At 43.1% G+C, this 21,140-nt stretch overlaps 2 protein-coding genes across 8 annotated transcripts in view; both read right to left on the reverse strand.

Moving 5' to 3' along the window:
• Nucleotides 1-21,140, reverse strand: part of SFSWAP (splicing factor SWAP) — a 104,725-nt gene that overhangs the window by 58,944 nt on the left and 24,641 nt on the right. For 6 of the 7 annotated variants that reach the window (XM_080985103.1, XM_080985102.1, XM_080985108.1 and 3 more), the window contains 3 exons: nucleotides 6,374-6,620; nucleotides 4,570-4,701; nucleotides 4,117-4,210 (listed from right to left, as the gene is read on the reverse strand). In XM_080985103.1, coding sequence (XP_080841229.1) covers nucleotides 4,117-4,210; nucleotides 4,570-4,701; nucleotides 6,374-6,620 — 473 coding nt within the window. The remainder of the gene's footprint in view (nucleotides 1-4,116; nucleotides 4,211-4,569; nucleotides 4,702-6,373; nucleotides 6,621-21,140) is intronic. The other variant, XM_080985104.1, reaches the window with a different exon arrangement.
• LOC308465254 (uncharacterized protein) lies at nucleotides 13,947-15,416 on the reverse strand. The gene is made up of 2 exons (XM_080984982.1): nucleotides 15,352-15,416; nucleotides 13,947-14,966 (listed from the first exon to the last, which is right to left on the reverse strand). The coding sequence occupies exons 1-2, from the start codon at nucleotides 15,370-15,372 to the stop codon at nucleotides 14,025-14,027; spliced, it is 963 nt and encodes a 320-aa protein (XP_080841108.1). The 5' UTR covers nucleotides 15,373-15,416; the 3' UTR covers nucleotides 13,947-14,024.

Raw genomic sequence — 21,140 nt, forward strand, 5'->3', positions numbered from 1 at the left:
GCCTATGCTAATGTTTTATGCTCTTGTTAATAATGCTGTCTTAAATGTGCATTTTATAGTTGACTTCTTTTAGTAACATTTTCTTTTGGAATGTTTAAGATAATTTTTTTGTTAACTTTGCTGTGTTAAATGTGCATTCTGTAGTTGACCTCCTCTGTAATCTTTTATTTTGAAACCTTTAAGATATTATTTCAGTTTCTGTTAATTACCGTATGTTGCTTTGAATGTGTTGTTGTTATTGCTTAGACGTTTAGTTGTGTCCAACTCTTCATGACCCCATGAACAAGAGCACGCCAGGCATTCCTGTCTTCCGCTGCCTCCCGCAGTTTGGTCAAAATCATGTTAGTAGCTTCGAGAACACTGTCCAACCATCTCATCCTCTGTTGTCCCCTTCGCCTTGTGCCCTCAATCTTTCCCAATAACAGGGTCTTTCCCAGAGAGTCTTCTCATGAGGTGGCCAAAGTATTGGAGCCTCAGCTTCAGGATCTGTCCTTCCAGTGAGCAACTACAGTGGTACCTCAGGTTAAGAACTTAATTCGTTCTGGAGGTCCATTCTTAACCTGAAACCGTTCTTATCCTGAGGTACCACTTTAGCTAACGGGGACTCCCGCCGCCATGTTATTTCTGTTCTCATCCTGAAGCAAAGTTCTTAACCCAAGGTACTATTTCTGGGCTAGCGGAGTCTGTAACCTGAAGCGCCTGTAACCCGAGGTACCACTGTATTTGACTTTCTTCAGTAATGTTTTATTCTGGATATTTTCTTGTTTTAGAGATATTTTTCTTAAAAATGTAAAGTGGTACAGAAATGAAATGAATAAAAATAATAAAATCCCATGTTTCGAGGGAGTGTGCTAGTTGCTGGGGAAAGTTACAGCAGGAAAAAAGCTTTTGTCTTGACATTCTGCCTGTGGCATTTTGAAGGACTGATTGGCTACCATATGAAACAGGATATTCAAGCAGAGGGTCAATCAAGTGAAGATGATCAGTCCCCTGATGGTATTATCCACCAGCGGTTCTCAATTTCTTAAATCAGGAAGCCTCTTTGCCTAGTGCATAGAGACATTTGTTGAATTGCTACAGGTAACAAACTATTTGCAAGTCTGGCCTAAATCCCCCCTGAGCCCTCTGGCACCTGGCCATTAGACCTTCCTGATCATGTACTAGCACCCTTTAGTCAACAGAAAATAAAATTCAAGTGGAAACTAAATAAAGGGTTTTTAAAAAGATCAACATGATTAAGTGAAAAATATATTAACTATATTTCATCTGAAAACATGAAGAGTTGTTATACACAGCACTTAAGTAAGTAGTGAAACTGTGTAACCCACTACTAATTTATTAGGACACCCACTACTAATTTCAAAACTAACCTCATCCACATTATGGGAAAATGTATAAAATGGTTTCCTAGCAACTTTAGTCTGCTTTATAAACATGAACTATTCAATCCAAATAAACTGAAAATACAAAGGTAACTCATGCATAGGTTTCATTTAATGGAACTCTTTGTGTCGGTATGCCACTTCAAAATGCTGCCTAGAAAAAGGTTATGCTGGGTATCTTTTCAGAGGGCAGAGAGACAACTTGGGCAAATTTTTAGCCTTGAATACAATTTTATAGACTAAAACATCACATCTTTGCTGGAAGGGCATATGCAGTTTATTTCAACTGGTGGTTTGCATGGCATCTGTGAGAACATGGAGAGTTAATCATCAGTAGTACAGTGGTGCCTCGCAAGACGAAAAGAATCCGTTCCGCAAGTCTCTTCGTCTTGCGGGTATTTTCGTCTTGCGAAGCAAGCCCATTAGCGGTTTAGCGGATTAGCGCTACAGTATTAGCGGCTTAGCGGGCTTAGCGGATCAGCTGATAAGCGGCTTAGCGATCAGCTGTTAAGCGGCTTAAAGATCAGCTGATAAGCGGCTTAACGATCAGCTGATAAGCGGCTTAGCAATCAGCTGTTAAGCGGCTTAGCCATCAGCTGATAAGCGGTTTAGCGGCTTGGGAAAAAGGGGGGGGGAGGAAAAAACCCCCGCAGGAACTCGAAAGACATTTTCGTCTTGCGAAGCAAGCACATAGGAAATTCGTTTTGCGAAGCACCTCCAAAACGGAAAACCCTTTCGTCTAGCGGGTTTTCCGTCTTGCGAGGCATTCGTCTTGCGGGGCACCACTGTACATAAGACACCAGGAGAAGCTAGCATAACTCTGCTCCAGCTGCCCCACAATTTGAGTTTACAAGTGGACACTTCACTCAGAGTGGACAATTGAATCCATCCTACATCTGCTACAGAACAGGTGGAACAATTCTCATATTCTTCCTAGAGTACAGCAGTACCCTTTGAGCTTCTAAGGCACCAGCTATCTGTCCCTAATAAACAGGCACCCATCCAAACATTCCCCTATGGCCCAAAGTATGGGACATTTCTGACTTTGTGTTTTCTTTGTGTACAGTATTGTGCAAATCCCAGTGGAGCTTTCAAATCAATAGAAGGGCTATTTGTATGGGTTTCTATCTTTATCTGCTGCTAACCCATGACTCCAGTTGCTGCTCTTTTAGCGCCAAACCTCTCAACAGCCATAGGCCAGAAAAACCTGCCACAGAGATATCCATGTATATCCAATATCTACATATCTGACTTCTATCATAAGCCACTTTGGGGAAAAATTTTGGCTGAAAAGAGTAGCTATAAACAAAGTGAAACAAAAACATGTCAAGGAATTAAACAGGCTTAACATCTCAATTGCAGCATGTTTCATTTTTGACCCGTACATTGCAATATTTAATTCTCTTTGATTTAAGATGACCAACACCTGATTTAAGATCACCAGCTTGGATTTATGCAATCACATACTAAAGTTTCAGAGTTACGATTTTCTTGTTGTGTCTGGCTTCTATTTATTTACAGAATTTATATCCCCTCCAACATAGTGCTCAAGGTGGCTTTACTGTACAATAAAAGCAATACAAAAATACGATTAAAACTAAATCACAGCGGAACAAGAACACCCCACCTGGAAGGCAAAAAAAATCTAAAGATGAGGCAAGCCAAATGGTTCCTATAAAGAAAGGTGACTGTTCCACAGTCTGGGTGTTGTTACAGGGAAGGCACTTTCTTTTGCTTCACACTAGCTGTAGCTCAGCTGGTGATGGAACATGCAACAGGAGATGGTATTTAATGTCTAAACCACAGGGTCTAGGGCTTGCCGCTCAGAAGGTCGGCGGTACAAATCCCCGCGACGGGGTGCGCTCCAGTTGTTTGGTCCCTGCTCCTGCCAACCTAGCAGTTTGAAAGCACGTCAAAGTGCAAGTAGATAAATAGGTACCACTCTGGCGGGATGGTAAATGGCGTTTCCGTGCACTGCTCTGGTTCGCCAGAAATGGCTTTGTCATGCTGTCCACATGACCCGGAAGCCGTCTGCGGACAAAACGCCAGCTCCCTCAGCCAGTAAAGCGAGAGAAGCGTCGCAACCCCAAAGTTGTCCGCAACTGTATTTAACAATTAGGGGTCCCTTTACCTTTACCCCTAAATCTATTTAGGAGGTTTAAAAGGTAATGACGAGCATCTTATATACACATGCAAACAATCCAGCATTGAGTAAAGATGACACAGAAACAAAGTAATATGCTGCTTAAAATTTGCTTTGATCTACAGCATTTTGTTTTTTAACAATTTTAAAACATGTTCATGGAGGAAGGGCTAGTAACAGCTGCTACCCATGATGACTAAGCTTTGCCTCAACAGTTGGAGGCAGCACCCATCTTAAAAGCCAGTTGCTGGGAATCACAAATGAAGAGTGTGTTGCTGCACTCAGGTGTGCCTTTTGGGCTTCCCAGAGGCACCTGGTTGCTGGACTAGATGGGCCTGCAGGCTCTTCTTATGTTCTTAATGGCAGACCCGCATAAAATGAATTGAAGCAACTTAGCCTTTATTACTGGGTTCATAGTTGCATGTTGCTAGCTCCTGCAAGTTGTTTGGCAAGGAAAAGTGGGATATAATTTTTTTAAAATAAATTTACTAGAGGTGGTTTCTCTGTTCCTGGCTGCTCTAGTCAGGTTCCTATGTACGTAGCATATAAAGCAAGATGTCCCACTGTTGCTTCCTACTCTTAGAAGCCTACCTTTGAGCTGTCACTGGCCTCTTTCTGAAGGAAAAACTGTTTCTTAAATTCATAGTAGGCATTATACTGGTGCCAAGGTTGCAGGAACTCAAACCTGTTAAGGAACAAAAATGCAATTTGTGGAAAAACACACCACAACATAGCAAACATCAACCATCATTTAATATTCCAGTACCCCAAGCACTGAAAAGCTATCTGATATTCTGAAATAGAATAATTTATGCCTAAATGCCCAGAAGGTATACATTCAGAAGCACAAGCTTCAAGATTCTTATGCAATAATGCTTTATCATTAACTTCAAGTAGTCCCTTGAATTTTAATAAAACAAATTACAACACATTACACTCAACAGCTTTCTTTGCAAAACAGACTGTCAATAAGAGAGGGACAAGCTGCTCACTTACACCACATCATAAAATGAAGTAATTAAGAAAAAAGGCACTTGCACTCACCTTAGATCATTCTTGGCACGGACACTGGTCTCAAATTTAATCCCATTCCTAGCAACATATTCAGCTAACTTGTCAATCACGGGCTGGATGTCTGGAGGTGGGGGGATGATGGTAACCACAGAAGGAATTGTGCTAAAAAAATTAGCATTTTATTATTTACATAGGCAGAGAACATAACATGCAGCCCTATTAAGCCAGAGGCGGCACTTACTTTTTAAAAATCACCACTGATTTTTAAGTTATGAAATATTTGATCCCCCAAAACGAGCTTATTAAAGAAGCCAGAGCTATCTCTTTTGCATTAGAAAAATCCAGGCAAACATTTAAAGCTTTTTATAATCTGCCTAACATCACTTTATTTGAACAGGTCATTTTGGGGCACCAAGATTTATGGCTTTACAAGGTTTAAAAAGTTTTTCAACTGCAGTGCCGGGCAGAACGGAATGAGAGAAATGTGAAGGCCTCTTTAAAACCATTTCAATTTCACAACTTTCATCAGAAAACAGCTGTATACGTGAAAGTTTCCTGTGCAATCATAAAGGCCAGCAACTTACTTCAGTCCAAAATATTTTCAAGCATGCTGGTTTGCACCATTTATACAATCCTGATCCCATTTTACAATACTATCATTTTTAATATATTCCACTGTTATAACGTGGTAAGGCATTCAGAGAACCTTCACAATAAACAGGAAGAATAACAGAAATGTTGCAACACCTTTTACAGAAGTACTGGCATAACTGCTGGTAGATTGTAAGTTGATGAGAATCTAAACAAAAGCCCACTCCTACTTGCGTAATGTGCTCTTAATGTCACACAGCTTATTGTTTTGCTAAATTAACACATTGACCAAGCAGAGATCAATTTCAAACAAGAAAACATTAGTGCTTGGAACAGATTTCAGACAACGATTAACTAGCTGAGGATTTATAATGGGGCCACAGCTACAATGAACTGAACAAACAAAGCTACAAGCCACTGCGGTCAAGGGGGAAAAAATGTTTATGTGTATTGTAAAGATTAATTTGAGAACTAGTAAACATAGAGAACACCCCTGAGTATGCCATGCATGAACCAAAGCAAGACAGCAAGGGTATGCTGACCATTTGGTGCTTTTTTCCTTAGAGACATACCAAAGCCCAAACATCTTAAGGCAGCAGGGAGACATCCTTACTTCCAGTGCACATCAATTAACAGCTACAATTCCCAGGGTTCCCTGTGATGAGGGATTGTTAAACCACTCTGGGAACTGTAACCTTGGGAAGTAAATAGCGGTCTCCAAAACCACTGAGCCTTTGGGCTTGCCAATCAAAAGGTCGGTGGTTCGAATCCCCGCGATGGGGTGAGCTTCCATTGCTCTTTCTCAGCTCCTGCCAACCTAGCAGTTCGAAAGCACGCCAAAAAGTGCAAGTAGATTAATAGGTACCACTCCGGCAGGAAGGTAAACGGCATTTCTGTGCGCTGCTCTGATGTCAGTGTTCTGTTGCGCCAGAAGCGGCTTAGTCATGCTGGCTACATGACCCAGAAAAACTGTCTGCGGAGTGGACAAATGCCTGCTACTTCGGCCTGTAAAGCGAGATGAGCACCACAACCCCAGAGTCGTTCACGACTGGACTTAACTGTCAGGGGTCCCTTTACCTTGACCCCTTAACAAGCTACAGCTCCCGGAATTCCATAATGGTGTAAAGTGGCATCACAGTGCTGTAAATGTGTGGTGTCAATGTGGCCTTTGTTGAACATGACCTGGGATTACCAGAAACCATAGGAAATGCTTTTGCTATGGGACAGGCAAAAAATAGGATACCTTGTTGAAGTAGTCGTGGCTGGCATTACACCACTGGTGTCATCAGTTGCCTCTGAAGATGGTGGTGGTGTAGTGCCAGGAGGAGGTGGTGCTGTCATTGTGGCTACTCCTGTAGTGCTAGACACAGTCACTCCTGCTGGTAGTGCATTGTAATAAGTTGCCATGTCAATTCCTGGGGGTGGAGGGGCGAGGCAATATGATCCATCTGGCAGCATGTAGTAACTGTAATACATGGCTGCCACAGCTGCTGTAAAAAAAAGGTTTATGATTAATATTTCACGCAGTTTGAAGAGGGAACAACAACAACAACAAAATCAGAAAGGTCCCACAGCCCATCCCCTGCACTGTTGCTACCACAAGTGGAACATCGCTTATGTTAAAATTTCCAACTTCCTAATGCGTTATCCATTTTTCTTGTGCAGAAAATGAGAAATAGCATTTTGTCAACACATTCGGGTGAAATGAGGCAGACACATCCAAGGCCAAATGGAAACAGCACTGTAGTGAATGAGGAAGTGGAGAGACGTGCAAAGAATCTAAAGAAATTGCCATCTCCCCCCTTCACAACTTAATTCACTTTCGTGTGCCCTTTTAGGTATATTAAAGCCATGCTTGCCTGATTAAAATTAGGAAAATGTAGTAGCTCTCTTTCTACTGTATAGAGTTATACAGCTAGGATTTGGACTTTTCAGCATCATTAAAATTCTGCACCAAGTAAAGGTACAATTTGCATACATTGCCCAACGTGAACAATTTTGCATATAATCCAGTATGTGTCTATTCTGGAGCCCTGTATTCAACCACTAGAACTCTCCCCAGCATCAATTTCAGAAGGCCTGAAACAGTGCTCAAAACCTGCTTTGTATATGCTTATCTCCTATATATTTGCTATGCATTTGGATACCTCTTAAAGGATCAAAACAAATTTTTGCAAGTTGCTTCCTAAGATAAAAAAGCAGGACCACACTGATCTGGGGTGAGGTTCTTAGAATTCCTGAACCATGTTAGGTACAATGCCGCTAATACATATAAAGGAATCCAAAATTACTACACAGTTTTTATTACTACTTTCAATTAATCAACAATACAGAAATGTAGTCACTACTATTGTCAAACCTAGCGATTACCCACGGGACGGTTATGATCCCAGCCCCCATCTGAAAAAAAGGAAAGGAAAAAGAACAAAAATATTTTGGGTAGCTACTCCCAGCCAACAGGAGAATAAGTTGCTAGGAAACAAGTGTTAACAGCCAGCCCTTTCTGTTTAGACATGAATGTTTCTTAGGTGAACATTTAGAGGATGATTATGAGAGGACCTAGAGAAGTAATCAGATTGGGGAGAATAAGGAGTAGGTTAAGAAACAAAAAAGGTGACAGTGCAGGGATTTGAAACCCACTACTACAGTAACTTTAACATTGGTACTGCAAACTGGTTTTGACATGAGTTGGCCACCTTAACGTAAAACAAATTTTGGGAACCCTTTTCATGGATGTCAAAGTCAATTTTGCTAAAATGTCAAGAATGAAATTATAAAAGTGCACTATTCAGTCACTTTGGAACCAGCAAGAATTTCCAAATAATCCTCCCCTCCTTGTCCATCATGTCCAGACTTGTATGCATGCTCTGATTCCATGCAGGCACACAAAAAGTGCAGGATTCATTGTTCTAAAAACCTCAGACTTCCCTCAGCTTTCCAGCCCTTGTGGTTGCCAAAAAAATAAAATAAATAAAAATTAAGATTGTTGGGTTGAAATGAACGACAGACGAGTGACAAGTGTCATATGGGAGGCATCTGCCGAGCATGTCTCGGTGAGTCCCTTTTATTGAATATTACAGCATTGCCACATATGTACTTGTTGCTGATTGGTTAACACAAATACAATGCAAGGGCATTAATCATCAATAGATTAAAGGTTGGGAAAGGGAACACATGGTTAGACAGGTATGAAAACCTCCTTATTAAACTATTACTAGTGATTGATATTGCGTGACTTGAAAGAGCATAACAATCGCACTCCGTAGATGTGGTCAACCATGCATTAAGAACAGGTCAGGGTATGTTGTTTCATGAACTCAATGTGAACTGAACAAGAACTTCCCATCGTAAGATGCATGGCATGTGCTTTCCAAACTCTCCAAAGCCAGAGGGATGGCTGATTAACTGTTCTTCTTTTGTGGGTGGAGCCCTGGTGCCCTGCCCTGCTTCCTGTCCCCATTCTCATCTCTAGCAAAACCAGAATAACATATGCAAAATAGCAACTGCTCCAGGATAAGTAACCTAACCTAAGTAATGACTATGTAGGTGGGTAAAATACATTAGAATCATACATTAAACAGACTGACTTTTTGTTGTTTGACTTCGGTACCAGGCATGCCTACTGTACAGCTGTTTCTTCTGACATTAATATTGGTTTGATAAAAGCTAGGGTGGCTGAAGCCCTATGATTTGAATCACCAGGAATCATGTAAGGTACAGTGGTACCTCGGGTTAAGTACTTAATTCGTTCTGGAGGTCTGTACTTAACCTGAAACTGTTCTTAACCTGAAGCACCACTTTAGCTAATGGGGCCTCCTGCTGTCGCCGCGCCGCCAGAGCACGATTTCTGTTCTCATCCTGAAGCAAAGTTCTTAACCTGAAGCACTATTTCTGGGTTAGCGGAGTCTGTAACCTGAAGTGTATGTAACCCGAGGTACCACTGTATAGTACTTCTCACTAGGAACTTAATTTTCATCCCCTGTTGGCTTGTATCCTCAACTTGCTAAAGCAGCTGATACTGGTGTTAGTTGGTGTTGCCCTCTTTTCCCACAGGGCAGTTGATTGTGATTTTGTCAGTAAGACAGAAAGTTACCTGTCAAGTTGGTTTGAAAATGTGTTATTCAACTTAGCTCAAGCTAGATTGCTTAGAAGTCAGAGTGGGAAAATGTTTGATTTCTCCCTAAAAGTCTTGCAATTTTGATGCATCAGCTCTGGATGGTTCTGAAACATGTATTTTATTTTCAAGGCTTCCAGGTACCCTTTGTTTGCTTAAAATTCTCATGGAAACCTCACAGATTGGAGAAAGCTTGCTTAACAAGCAATAAGATATGTCATAAGCTGCCATGGGAGAAATTTGATGAAGGGCATATAGAAATACTTTAAATACAAATAGGTAAGTGTGTCAGGTTTGTTGTTGGCATATGTAGCCTTTCTGTGCTATGGCTGCTAGCTTTACTTCAAGGAAAATTGGTTCCCCTGGAATCCAGTAGTTAAAGCATGAAGCCTCATCCTTTCCAGGCAGAAGTTGTAGCTTTATTACATTTTGGGGCAAATTGTTTTTGTCTGCATCTTTCCTTGACAAGCTTGTGAGCATAACAGCTGAAGGCTGACCTTTTTCTCATCTCTTAAAATGAAGTTTCTAGACGACTTGGTACTGGTAAATTCAATTCATTTTAAGATGCTGGGCATGGATCAGTCTCTTGTGACTCCACATTGCTTACTTTAAAGGAATGTGGTAGAGATGTGATTATCTTTGAGCAGGGAAATCCTTAAGCAGCAATTGGGCTGTTCAGATAAGACAATTTTGAGTGGGAAACTCATCATACTCGATATATGAAAGATAGATAATGTCAGAGTGCACACAGAAGTTTTAGGTTTCCTGCAGGATCATTTTTCAGTAACTTGAGTTATATTTGGGTAAAGGATATACTCCTAATACCCACCTCCCCCCCCCCAAAAAAAAGAACAGCTGTAGCAAAAATTATCATTTGGTAGAGAAAGAGATGTTTGGGTTTTTTAAATGACCAATATGTGGGGAAGTGCTGGGGGCAACAGTCACAAAATGGCTGTGATGGGGAGCATGGCATAATACAAAATCAGAGAGACAGCAACCCATGACGAATTCTGGGCACCACAATTTGAGAAGGATATTGACAAGCTGGAACATGAACAGAAGAGGGTGACCAAGATGAAAAAGCGTCCAGAAACCAAGCATCGTGAGGTTGAGGGAACCTGGGTATGTTTAGTCTAGTAAAGAAGAGTCTGAGAGGAGATTATAGTATCATAGAGTTGGAAAAGACCGCAAGGATCATCTAGTGCAACCTCCTGAAACACAGGAATATTTCGCCAAACATGGGGTTCGAACCCTGAGATTAAGAGTCTCATGCTCTACCGATTGATCTTTCATGATAGCCATCTTCAAATATCGAAAGTGTTTGTCACATGGAGGATGGAGCATCTTGTTTACTCCTGCTGCAGAGGCTAGGACCAAAACCATTGGATTCAAGTTATGAGAAAGGAGATTCCAACTAAACACCAGGAAGAACTTCCTGACAGCTGTTCAACAATGGAACAGACTCTCACAAGAGGAGATGGACTCTTGTTCCTTGGAGGTTTTAAAGCAGAGATTGAATGGCCACCTGTCATGTATGATCTAGTTGAGATTCCTAAATCGCAGGGGGTTGGACTAGAGGACCTGTTAGCCACCCTGAGCCCGGCCTTGGCTGGGGAGGGCGGGATATAAATAAAAAAATTATTATTATTACAATTCTGTGATTCTATGAACCTTCTACTTATCGTAGGAAGTCAGCTATGTCCTGTTGGTCCTGATAACATAATATTGATTTTACACGCACGCACGCACACTTGCTGTAATTGTGTTGTTGCCTTAATAGCAACACGGAGCTTCCCCACAACCAAGATAACCACATCACACTCATTCTCATTTCACAGAAATCACTTAGAAAGTACCTGCACGGGAGAGGCGGTCCCGTAGGTACGAGGGTCCTAGGCCGTGAAGGGCTTTAAAGGTCAAAAGCAGCACCTTAAATCTGATCCTGTACTCCACCGGGAGCCAGTGCAGCTTGAAAAGCACTGGGTGAATATGCTCCCATGGCAGGGACCCCATGAGGAGCCTCACTGCAGCATTCTGCACCCGCTGGAGTTTCTGGGACAGCTTCAAGGGCAGCCCCGCGTAGAGCAAATTACAGTAGTCAAGCCTGGAGATGACCGTCACATGGATCACTGTGGCCAGGTCGGGGCGGGAAAGGTAAGGGACCAACTGCTTGATGCGGCGAAGGTGGAAAAATGTCGCTTTGGCTGTTGCTGTAACTTGCGCCTCCATGGAAAGGGAGGCGTCAAGGATTACACCCAAACTCTTAACGGAAGGCAATGGCACTAATTGGGCCCCCGCAAGAGAAGGGAGTTGGTCCCTCATCCCCATGCCATCCCGACCCAGCCATAGGACCTCTGTCTTCGAAGGATTTAGTTTCAATCGGCTCCCACGAAACCATCCAGCCACAGCTTCCAAGCATCTGGTCAGTGTGTTCGGGGCCGAGTCGGTGTGGCCATCCATCAGCAGATAGAGCTGAGTGTCATCAGCATATTGGTGACAGCCCAGCCCAAAGCTCCGGATAATCTTAAGTTAAGGTAAGTTATTTAAAAACTGTAGTCTGTTCTCCCTCTGCTACCAACATTCAGTTTTATTGAATAATTCAGTGTTACTGTGTTTGCACTATAGATGCCAAAGTAGCCGACTCACCATACAAAATTCTACTTTTCCAGCAAGCAAAAACAGTATTTTGTTAGAGATTCATTGTCTCTATTCTTGCAACACTTACCGTATTTTTCGCTCCATAGGACGCACTTTTTCCCCTCCAAAAATGAAGGGGAAATGTGTGTGCGTCCTATGGAGCGAATGCAGGCTTTCGCTGAAGCCTGGAGAGCGAGAGGCATCGGTGCGCACCGACCCCTCTCGCTCTCCAGGCTTCAGGAAGCTATCCGCAAGCCTTGCAAGCCCGGTGGGAGTTCCCGCGGGCTCACAAGGCTTGCAGGCAGCAGCCTGCAGCCCCGGCGAGTGTCCGCAAGCCTTGCGCGCCCGGCAGGAGGTCCCGCCGAGCGCGCGAGGCTTGGGGCAGCAGCCTGTCGCCCGAAGCACGGGGAGCCCTCCGGAGGGCTCCCCATGCTTCGGGCGAGTGTCTGCAAGCCTTGCGCGCCCGGCAGGAGGTCCCGCCCAGCGCGCAAGGCTTGGGGCGGCAGCCTGTCGCCCGAAGCACGGGGAGCCCTCCGGAGGGCTCCCCGTGCTTCGGGCGAGTGTCTGCAAGCCTTGCGCGCCCGGCAGGAGGTCCCGCCGAGCGCGCGAGGCTTCGGGCGGCAGCTTGTCGCCCGAAGCACGGGGAGCCCTCCGGAGGGCTCCCCGTGCTTCAGGCGAGTGTCTGCAAGCCTTGCGCGCCCGGCAGGAGGTCCCGCCCAGCGCGCAAGGCTTGGGGCTGCAGCTTGTCGCCCGAAGCACAGGGAGCCCTCCGGAGGGCTCCCCTTGCTTCGGGCGAGTGTCTGCAAGCCTTGCGCGCCCGGCAGGAGGTCCCGCCCAGCGCGCAAGGCTTGGGGCTGCAGCTTGTCGCCCGAAGCACGGGGAGCCCTCCGGAGGGCTCCCCTTGCTTCGGGCGAGTGTCTGCAAGCCTTGCGCGCCCGGCAGGAGGTCCCGCCGAGCGCGCAAGGCTTGGGGCGGCAGTCTGTCGCCCGAAGCACGGGGAGCCCTCCGGAGGGCTCCCCGTGCTTCGGGCGAGTGTCTGCAAGCCTCGCGCGCCAGGTGGGAGGTCCCGCCGAGCGCGCGAGGCTTGGGGCGGTAGCCTGCAGCCCGAAGCACGCGAGGCTTGGGGCGGCAGCGGGGGGGGGAATAATTTTTTTTATTCATTTCCCCCCCCCAAAAAACGAGGTGCGTCCTATGGACCGGTGCGTCCTATAGAACGAAAAATACGGTATACTGCTGTGTGCTCAGTTGTACAGGTATCTCACATCTTACACTTATTTAACTTGCATGATCGCAGCTTACATGGATGGGCGGAAAATAATTAAATGAATGGAGGGCGGAAGAAACCCATTCTCCATTTACTTGTTTCCACGTGCCCCTACAAAGCTGCGATCGTGGGTTTACCTAGCTTAGGGAAGTCAGAGCAAGGGCTCTGGCAGGGCAAGCACTTAAAAGACTTTGGAAAGGAGGAGGGAGGACTCCAAGACGCTGCCAGAGCCTTTACGAATCCTCTCCCAAGCTGAGCATGTGTCTTCCCGAAGCCAGCTAAGCAGCCCTCCTTGCTGGGGGTGGGCAGGGTGGTTCTGCAGGTTTCTGACTTTAGGCATTTTTGCGAATATGTGTGGCTTCCCAGAAGCAAACGCTCACATAAGATGGAAATTACCTGTGCTCAGTTGTTGGCTGTGTTTTTCCAATGGTTGTATTTATTAACTCAGGAGCATAATTTCTAGGGGGATGGGGTGTCTCCCTGTTGCCCGGTTTGAGAAGCCGTAGTTCAAAGGAATCAATTTCCACGAACAACTGTTTCCAGTGACATACTAGTTCACAAATGAGGAATTCCTACATGCATATTTAATTGAATAGCACGTTAACAGCTGTGAACTTAAAGGTCCTTTTTTGTCTCAGGAGGGTACAAACCTTCATTTCTTTTGTGCCTGTAAAATGCATGAATTACACTGGGCAACAATTTTTTACTTTTTGAATGTTGTCTAGATTTCTACAACTGATTTAGGGTATTTTTGCACTGTTGAATCTGGAAATGGCATCCGTTTCTCTCCATCAAGTCAGGTTTACTGTAAACTGAATGGTGGGCATTGATAAAGGTAAGTACACATAAATTGCATGTTGCTTCACCATTTTTCAAACTTCAGGGCTTGAACTTCCGTTTCTTGGAACTCCTGGAATGCTCAGCGGCAGGGAGGTCTCTCTTCAGAGTCCAACAGTAGTCAGCCATCATGACTGCGTCCCAGCGACCCTGATACCTGGTCTCCATCTCTTTCATGTCCTGATGGAATCTCTCCCCCTGCTCGTCACTCATTGAACCCAGGTTCTCAGGAAACCGGTCCATATGTGAAAATAGGTAGTGCATCTTGACGCTCATGTTGCAGCCCAGGTTTCTGAAAGCAGTCAGCATGTTGTTGACAAGTTCTGCGTAGTTTCTGGCCTTATTGTTGCCAAGAAAGTTCTTCACTACCAGAACAAATGCCTTCCACGCTTCCAGTTCCACTTCGTTCATTGAGTTTCCGAACTCTGGATCTCTGATGAGCTGATGGATCTGAGGACCGTCAAAGATGCCAGCTTTCAACTTCTCCATGGTCAATCCTGGAAAAGCCTGGCACAAGTAAGTGAAGCAGTCACCATCCTTGTCCAGAGCCTTGGTGAACTGCTTGATTAAGCCAAGCTTGATGTGCAGCGGTGGGAAGAGTATTCTGTCTCTGTCCACCAGAGGGTCGTTGATGGCGTTCCTTTTTTTGCAAGGCACCAATTCCTCCCGCACAGGCCAGTCCTTCTTCGTGTAATGCTGAGCACAGTCCCTAATATCCCACATGCACAGAAAACATGGGTACTTGGTGAAGCCAGACTGTTGTCCCAACAAAAAGTTCACCATCTTCAGGTCAACATAAATAAACCACTTATGCTGATCATAACCAATTTTCTCCAGCACATACTTCACCGCTTCATAGTTCTCCTTCAGTGTACTTGAGTGAGCCAGGGGTATAGAGGCAAACTGGTTGCCGTTGTGTAGCAGAACACATTTCAGTGATCGCTTGCTGCTGTCAATGAACAGTCTCCAATCTTTGGGTTCGTACTGTGGCACTCTGAGCTTGAGCAGAACCTGCGCAATATCTGCACAGTACACCAAATCCTTCTCTTCCGAGAAAAAACGGAGGTACTCTTGATGCCTGTTGCGGAAGAAGCTGATGCGAGCACTGTCAGAGAGGAGGTTTTTTTCCTTCAATCTGGATGCCAACAGTTCGGCAGAGTCCTTTGACAAGCTGAGGTCGCGAACTAGATCATTCAACTCCTTTTGGAAAAATGGATGTGGAGCATCATCTTCAAGAACCACTTCTTCTTCATGTCCTTCAACACTGGAGGCATCTTCGTCACTAATGTCAGGAAGTTCTCCGAAGATAGGCACTGGAATTTCATCACAATGAGCTACAGGACGACGTGCTGATTGAAGATCAGGATACTTCGTGGGGCGGCTGCCCCATTAACTTAGCTTTGATCCCACAACTTTATGCTTTGCTGCACCAATTTATGGAAGATTTCGAGGTTTTATGACTTCAAACTGATCCCTTTTCGACATAATCACCCAGAACTATCGGACCTGAATACTTCTGGTCATTAAAATAATCATTTCCAATCAAAACAATTATTCAACACAGCATTTTACCCCCACCAAATTCTTCTAAAATGCTCCACACAAACGTACATGTGAACAAAAACGTAAAAAAATGACATGTGGCCATACCTCAAAAACTTGACCTGATTGAGCAAAACCAATGTGATTTTTGGATTCAGTGCATCAGATTCGTCCTAAATCAACTGAAAAAACGCAGACAACAAATTTGTTGTTGACCAGTGTTATGCAAACCTTTCACTACGCATGACAGCAGGAGGATTATTCCATAAACAGCTGGGCTATTTTATATTGGCATTCCTGTAACACAGGTAGCAGTGATGATAAAATAACAAAATGCTTGCAAACATGGACATTTTAGTCATGTCAAGCTTTGACACTGGGCTCATTTGTACTTTCCCATCCTGTTTGCCTTCTATCTTGTTGAGTCCTGAGATGCAGCTGCATTTAACTCACCAGGAGAGCGTTAGCTATGAACTTTGTTTGGGAGGTATATAGTTTCAAATTTCTAAGAATTCTGGGTGAACTCCTAGAGCCAGATTGCTTGATGAAAGAACAGCAATGAAAACCTGTGGCCCTTAATACTTTTTTCCTATAGTGCTTAGTTCTAGGGAAATACTGGACATTTTCTAGAGTGTACACCAGTAGAGCCCAACTTGCCTGGCTGTCTTCCCACACAAATTAGGAGTACAATCTTGAGAATCATTGACAGTGTAAACAGTGTTATAGTGTAAACTTTTTGTATGTTTGAAAGTTTTATGACCTGCAAAGTCTTCTTTTATTAAATATGCATATACGAAGTGGCCTAGTTACAAATTTTTTTACACCAAAGCATTTGTTAATTGCTCCTAAAACTGAAGGTTAAAGAGCAGATTTCAAGCAGCATTCCTTTATTGCAGCACTCTCTCTATTCCCACCCTCTTTTATGAAGTTTTCTTGAAGAATTTTAAGACTGACAAGGTGCCACATGAAAGAGATTGAAGTGTTACAATTTAAGATTCATTTCAGTTTCCCATTTGCCAGTGAGCAATATTCTCTTAAGTCACTTTTTAAATAGTTTTTGTTTTGTTATTTTAAAAAAATGCATCTTGAACAGAGTGATTACTGGAAGATCCCTTGTACTAGCTCAGACTATTAGTCATTCTAGTCCAGGGTTGTCTACTCTGACCACCAGCAACACTTCCAAGTTATTATTATTATTATTATAACTTAAATTATTATTATTATTCCAAGTCTGAGGCAGAGGAAGGATCATTCCCATAGTTTGCCACCTGATCCTTCTACTGGAGGTGCCTGAGACTTAAACTAGCACCTTCTGCGTGGAAAGCAGGTGATTTACCACTGAATTATGGCCTCTCTGTTGAAAACACATGCCTTTTGTACAATTCACCATTAATGTTATAATGTTCCTGATGAAGATGGGTGTGTGCACACGCATGAAAGCTAAGAACACACCCATTTAATTAAGTGCGCTAAGCAAAACAATTTGCTAGGATGTATACAAATGCTTTGTTCCCTAAATACAGTATGGTGTCAAGCTAAGCTCTGCAGTGTTAACAGCAGAAGGCAATCTCATGCTGTGCCATGTTGACAGACCTACATCTGCAGAGTTCTGATAAAAATTAAGTCTCAGAAGCAAAATAATTTTCAAAGAGAGAGAGAAAAAAATCTCCCTTTGGGCTAAAGTGTGCCATACTTCTAATAGTAAGAAAAAGGTGAACACTGGACAAGAAGCCTTTTACAGGCAACAACATACACCAGCACTGAGTTATTGGCACTCAAATGCAACTCTGGGCTGTGAATGATTAGAGACAAAAGGAACTAACAAACACTTATTTGCCCTTTTAAGAGGAGGGACACAACTTAATTTTCAGTGCTTTCATCAAGGAAATCATCAGGGTAAATTGGTTTGAGTACAGCATACTTTAACACCCCATCAAATCCAGTAAGACATCACCAAAATGTTAACTGAATCCACATAGCAAGTCTATCAAAATCTTCTTCTTTGGCGATCCGTAGCCGAGTAAGATTGTCTTCCATAAACACAGTTTTAACAATGAGTCCATAAGTGACTGTGGAGGCCAATTCTGGATCTATCAAAATATTACCATTAGGAAGGGGAGATGTTGTAACTTGGTATCTGTGTTTGTATTTTGTTTCCTCCTCTCTCCCCTTTTTCATTTGGTGACATCTCTTTTAGATTTAACTCTGAGGGAAGGCACTGTTTGCTTTCTATTGATCTCAACTTTTTATTAATTTCAACCAGGGAAAAATTTGAAGCAGTGTTTCTCAAACTTGGATCCTCAGCTGTTGTTGGACTACAACTCTTATTATTCATAGCTAGCAGGACCAGTGGTCAGAGATGATGTAGTCCAACAACAGTTGGAGACCCAAGTTTGAGAAACACTGTTTTAAATAAATGAAGCTATTTGAACCATCAGACTCTTTACAATGGCCTGTCTAAATGAACCAACATTGCTGCAGAAAAGAGTGGGCAAAGCATCAAAAGCATGTTAGCAAAAGCGTGTGAGTGTTTCTTGCTGGGACCAGCAAGTTTCTTATCTGCACTTGAAACTGAAGAAAGGTGTGGAGAAGGTGAAGGACCAGCCAGGGCTTAAGGAAAGGTAAAACTGAATGACCTGGCAGTAGCGACTGTGCTCCAAATCTTCTGCTATTTTGGCCAAAGAACGAGCAAGGCATTTATAATTTGGGGGATAACATATACCTCAGTTTCATGGTACCACACACTGTACTTGTGAATGCACTATGACTGGCTGCACACCTTCAAAAGAACCATTAAATTTAGGAGGGGCAAATATATGACCTCTCCAAGTTTGGAATGCAAGAAAACACATTAGAATTTCTAGACAAAAGAAAATACAAGTTTAGCCCTCTAAATAAATGCTCAAATGTGAATCACACACATAAGCTTTTATAGTTAAAAGAATTCAGTGTAGGAATACACAGTAGACTGGAAATTAGAGAAAAGCACCTCTTTGGTTATCCAAATTGGTATTCCAAATGCATAACATATTCCAGTATGCACTGTTAGACGAATTCTTAGTTTTAAGTCAATCTGAAGACAATCATATGTTGTATTTATTATTGTGACAAATTATGCATATTTATTACCATCAATACAAAGAGTGTGGAGATTGCTTTCTATCTCATGGAGAAACATTGATAATTACCACCTGTTGCTTCTGGAAACTTCAACAAACCAACTCTGTACTGAAATGTGGCCCTTGTCTGTACTGAAGTGAACCAGATTAATGTATTTGGCAAGCATAGAGAGAACGAAAACAGAAATCCATTAATTTCAGCTGCCCCGTTCATCTCCAGGTATAAAGCATTAGCGCAAAAGCCATGTAGGTTTTGATTTTGGATTGAGTTCCTAGGTAGTGTTAAGGAACAAAAAGTCTTGTGATAAAAGAAAATGTACTCTGGCATTCCAGTGCACTATAATACATTAACAAAAGTTTATGTCAGAATACATCTATTTAGTATTTAAGGTACGGTACGACAATGCTGTTTTTGATGCAATAGCTTAACATGGCCATTCCTCCAGAATTTAGTAGAAACGATTTATGGTTGTACCTTGGAAGTCGAACGGAATCCGTTCCAGAAGTCCGTTCTGACTTCGAAAACCAAAGCACGGCTTCTGATTGGAAGCCATGGAAGCCCCGTCGGACGTTTCGCTTCCCAAAATAGTTCACAAACCGGAACACTCACTTCCGGGTTTGTGGTGTTTGGGAGCCAAAATGTTCGAGAACTAAGCTGTTCGAAAACCAAGGTACATTTGGTTCCCAAAGGTACAGTCGTACCTTGGTTCTCAAACAGAATGCGTTCCAGGAGTCCGTTGACTACCAGAACCTTTCGAAAACCAAGGCGTGGCTTCCGATTGCCTGCAGGAGCGTCTTGCAGCCAATTGGAAGCTGTGCCAGACATTTGGCTTCTGAAAATCATTCAAAAACCAGAACACTCACTTCCAGTTTTTGATCGTTCAGGAGCCGAAATGTACGAGTTTCAAGACATTCAGCAACCAAGGTACAACTGTAGTTACAAAGCAGAATGTTTTAACTGCTGTAAACACAAATACCCTTGCTTGTCAAGGAACAAAGTAAGAAGTTTTATTCAAACTGTTGATTTAAAAATACTCCTTTTCCTTGATGATCTGACTCCCCCTCCTTAGAGAGACAGAGAATGTTGCTCACTAGTGGTTTCGAGGGAGGCCAACTGTTCCCAGAAGAGTAAGTATCAATGCATGTGCATATGAGTACAGGGGGAAGAGATATGAGAAGGGAAAACAGGAATTTAAATACTTATCATCTTTCATATCTGAATTACTATATTTGCAAAAACAGCATATGAAGGACTACTTATGCTGAGAGACATGTTCAACATGCCAGAAATACGCCATGGAAAAGGGGCTCCAGTATGTGAGCCTAAAACTGCAAACCAAGCTTGTGGGGAATATTCAATATTTGACTCCATACACAATAGCATTACATGATTAAAAATGCATAAGACCCTATTTGCATGTTTAATTTATCATCTGGTGCTGACTGAATCATATTAGATTGCATCTGAAGTTTTTGCCGAGAGTGAGTTGCAGACTGAATTATACAACAGAGTCTGGCAGGGTTCAGACAGGCAGTTTTTTATCAAATAACACTGGTTTTAGGCACTGGTTCTGGTAGGAAGAATTTGGACCTTGTTTTGCTTAGTGGCGGTTAAGATAACCTAAACCAAATAGAGTGATATACCCTGTAATAGTTGGGAGTGTGTGGCAATTGCTCAGTATTATGAGTAATTCAATATGCAGAGTTTAGCATTCTGGGAATCTTAGCTACCATATGCTTTTTAAGCCCTCTAGTATGGCGTCATTCACTACATACAGTGAATGGTCAAAAACCAAGAATGATGGGTGCTTACTTATCACTGGGTGGACTTTCAGTGGCTCATGGTATATCCATTATGAGAATGGACCATAGCTCATTGGTAGAGTGTGAGCTTTACACGTTTACTCCCCAACTCTCCAATTACTAGATAGCAAGAAAGTAATGGGAAGTGCCTCTGGCTGAGACACTGGAGATCTAACAGACACTACTGGGCTAGATGAGCTGATCCCCATCATGGGCAACTTGAAGCCCATCAATGCACTTCCCATGGTCACCTAGAAGGCTGATGTGGGAAGAGAATACTGAACTAAATAGACCCTTGGTCTGATATAAAACGTCTCTTATCTTCTTAATAGGTAAGCCTACTATAAGGTTTCTGTAGTGGTTCTAGGGGTTGCTCATGCGTAAGCTGGTGCAAACACCCAGCTGGGTTGCCTGAGTGAACCTTTTCTGTCCGGACAGCCACTCACCCGTGGCTGTCTCAATCGCTGGCAGAATCCGTCAGTGGGCGTTTCTTAAACTTCTTCCAGCAAAGGACAGGAAAATTGGCTTCCAGGTGGAAAGATCCAAATTAGAAACAGAATTGTTAGAACCCAAGACAAAGAATTTGTCAAGAATGTATAACTTGCTGCTGAAATGGAATACTCAAGATGAAACGGTAAAATCGGCTATGATTAAATGGGCACAGGACGTTGGTCATAACATTATGTTTCCTGAC

The sequence above is a fragment of the Podarcis pityusensis genome (genome assembly GCF_964106645.2).
Source record: "Podarcis pityusensis genome assembly, chromosome: 16".
In the NCBI taxonomy this organism is placed as follows: domain Eukaryota; kingdom Metazoa; phylum Chordata; class Lepidosauria; order Squamata; family Lacertidae; genus Podarcis; species Podarcis pityusensis.

Excerpts from the sequence above, each read along its gene's own strand:
- LOC308465254 (XM_080984982.1), bottom strand. The coding sequence starts at position 15,372 with ATGGGGCAGCCGCCCCACGAA. Across the intron at positions 14,967-15,351 it reads TGGGGCAGCCGCCCCACGAA|TACGAACCCAAAGATTGGAG; the intron begins GTATCCTGATCT and ends AGAGTGCCACAG.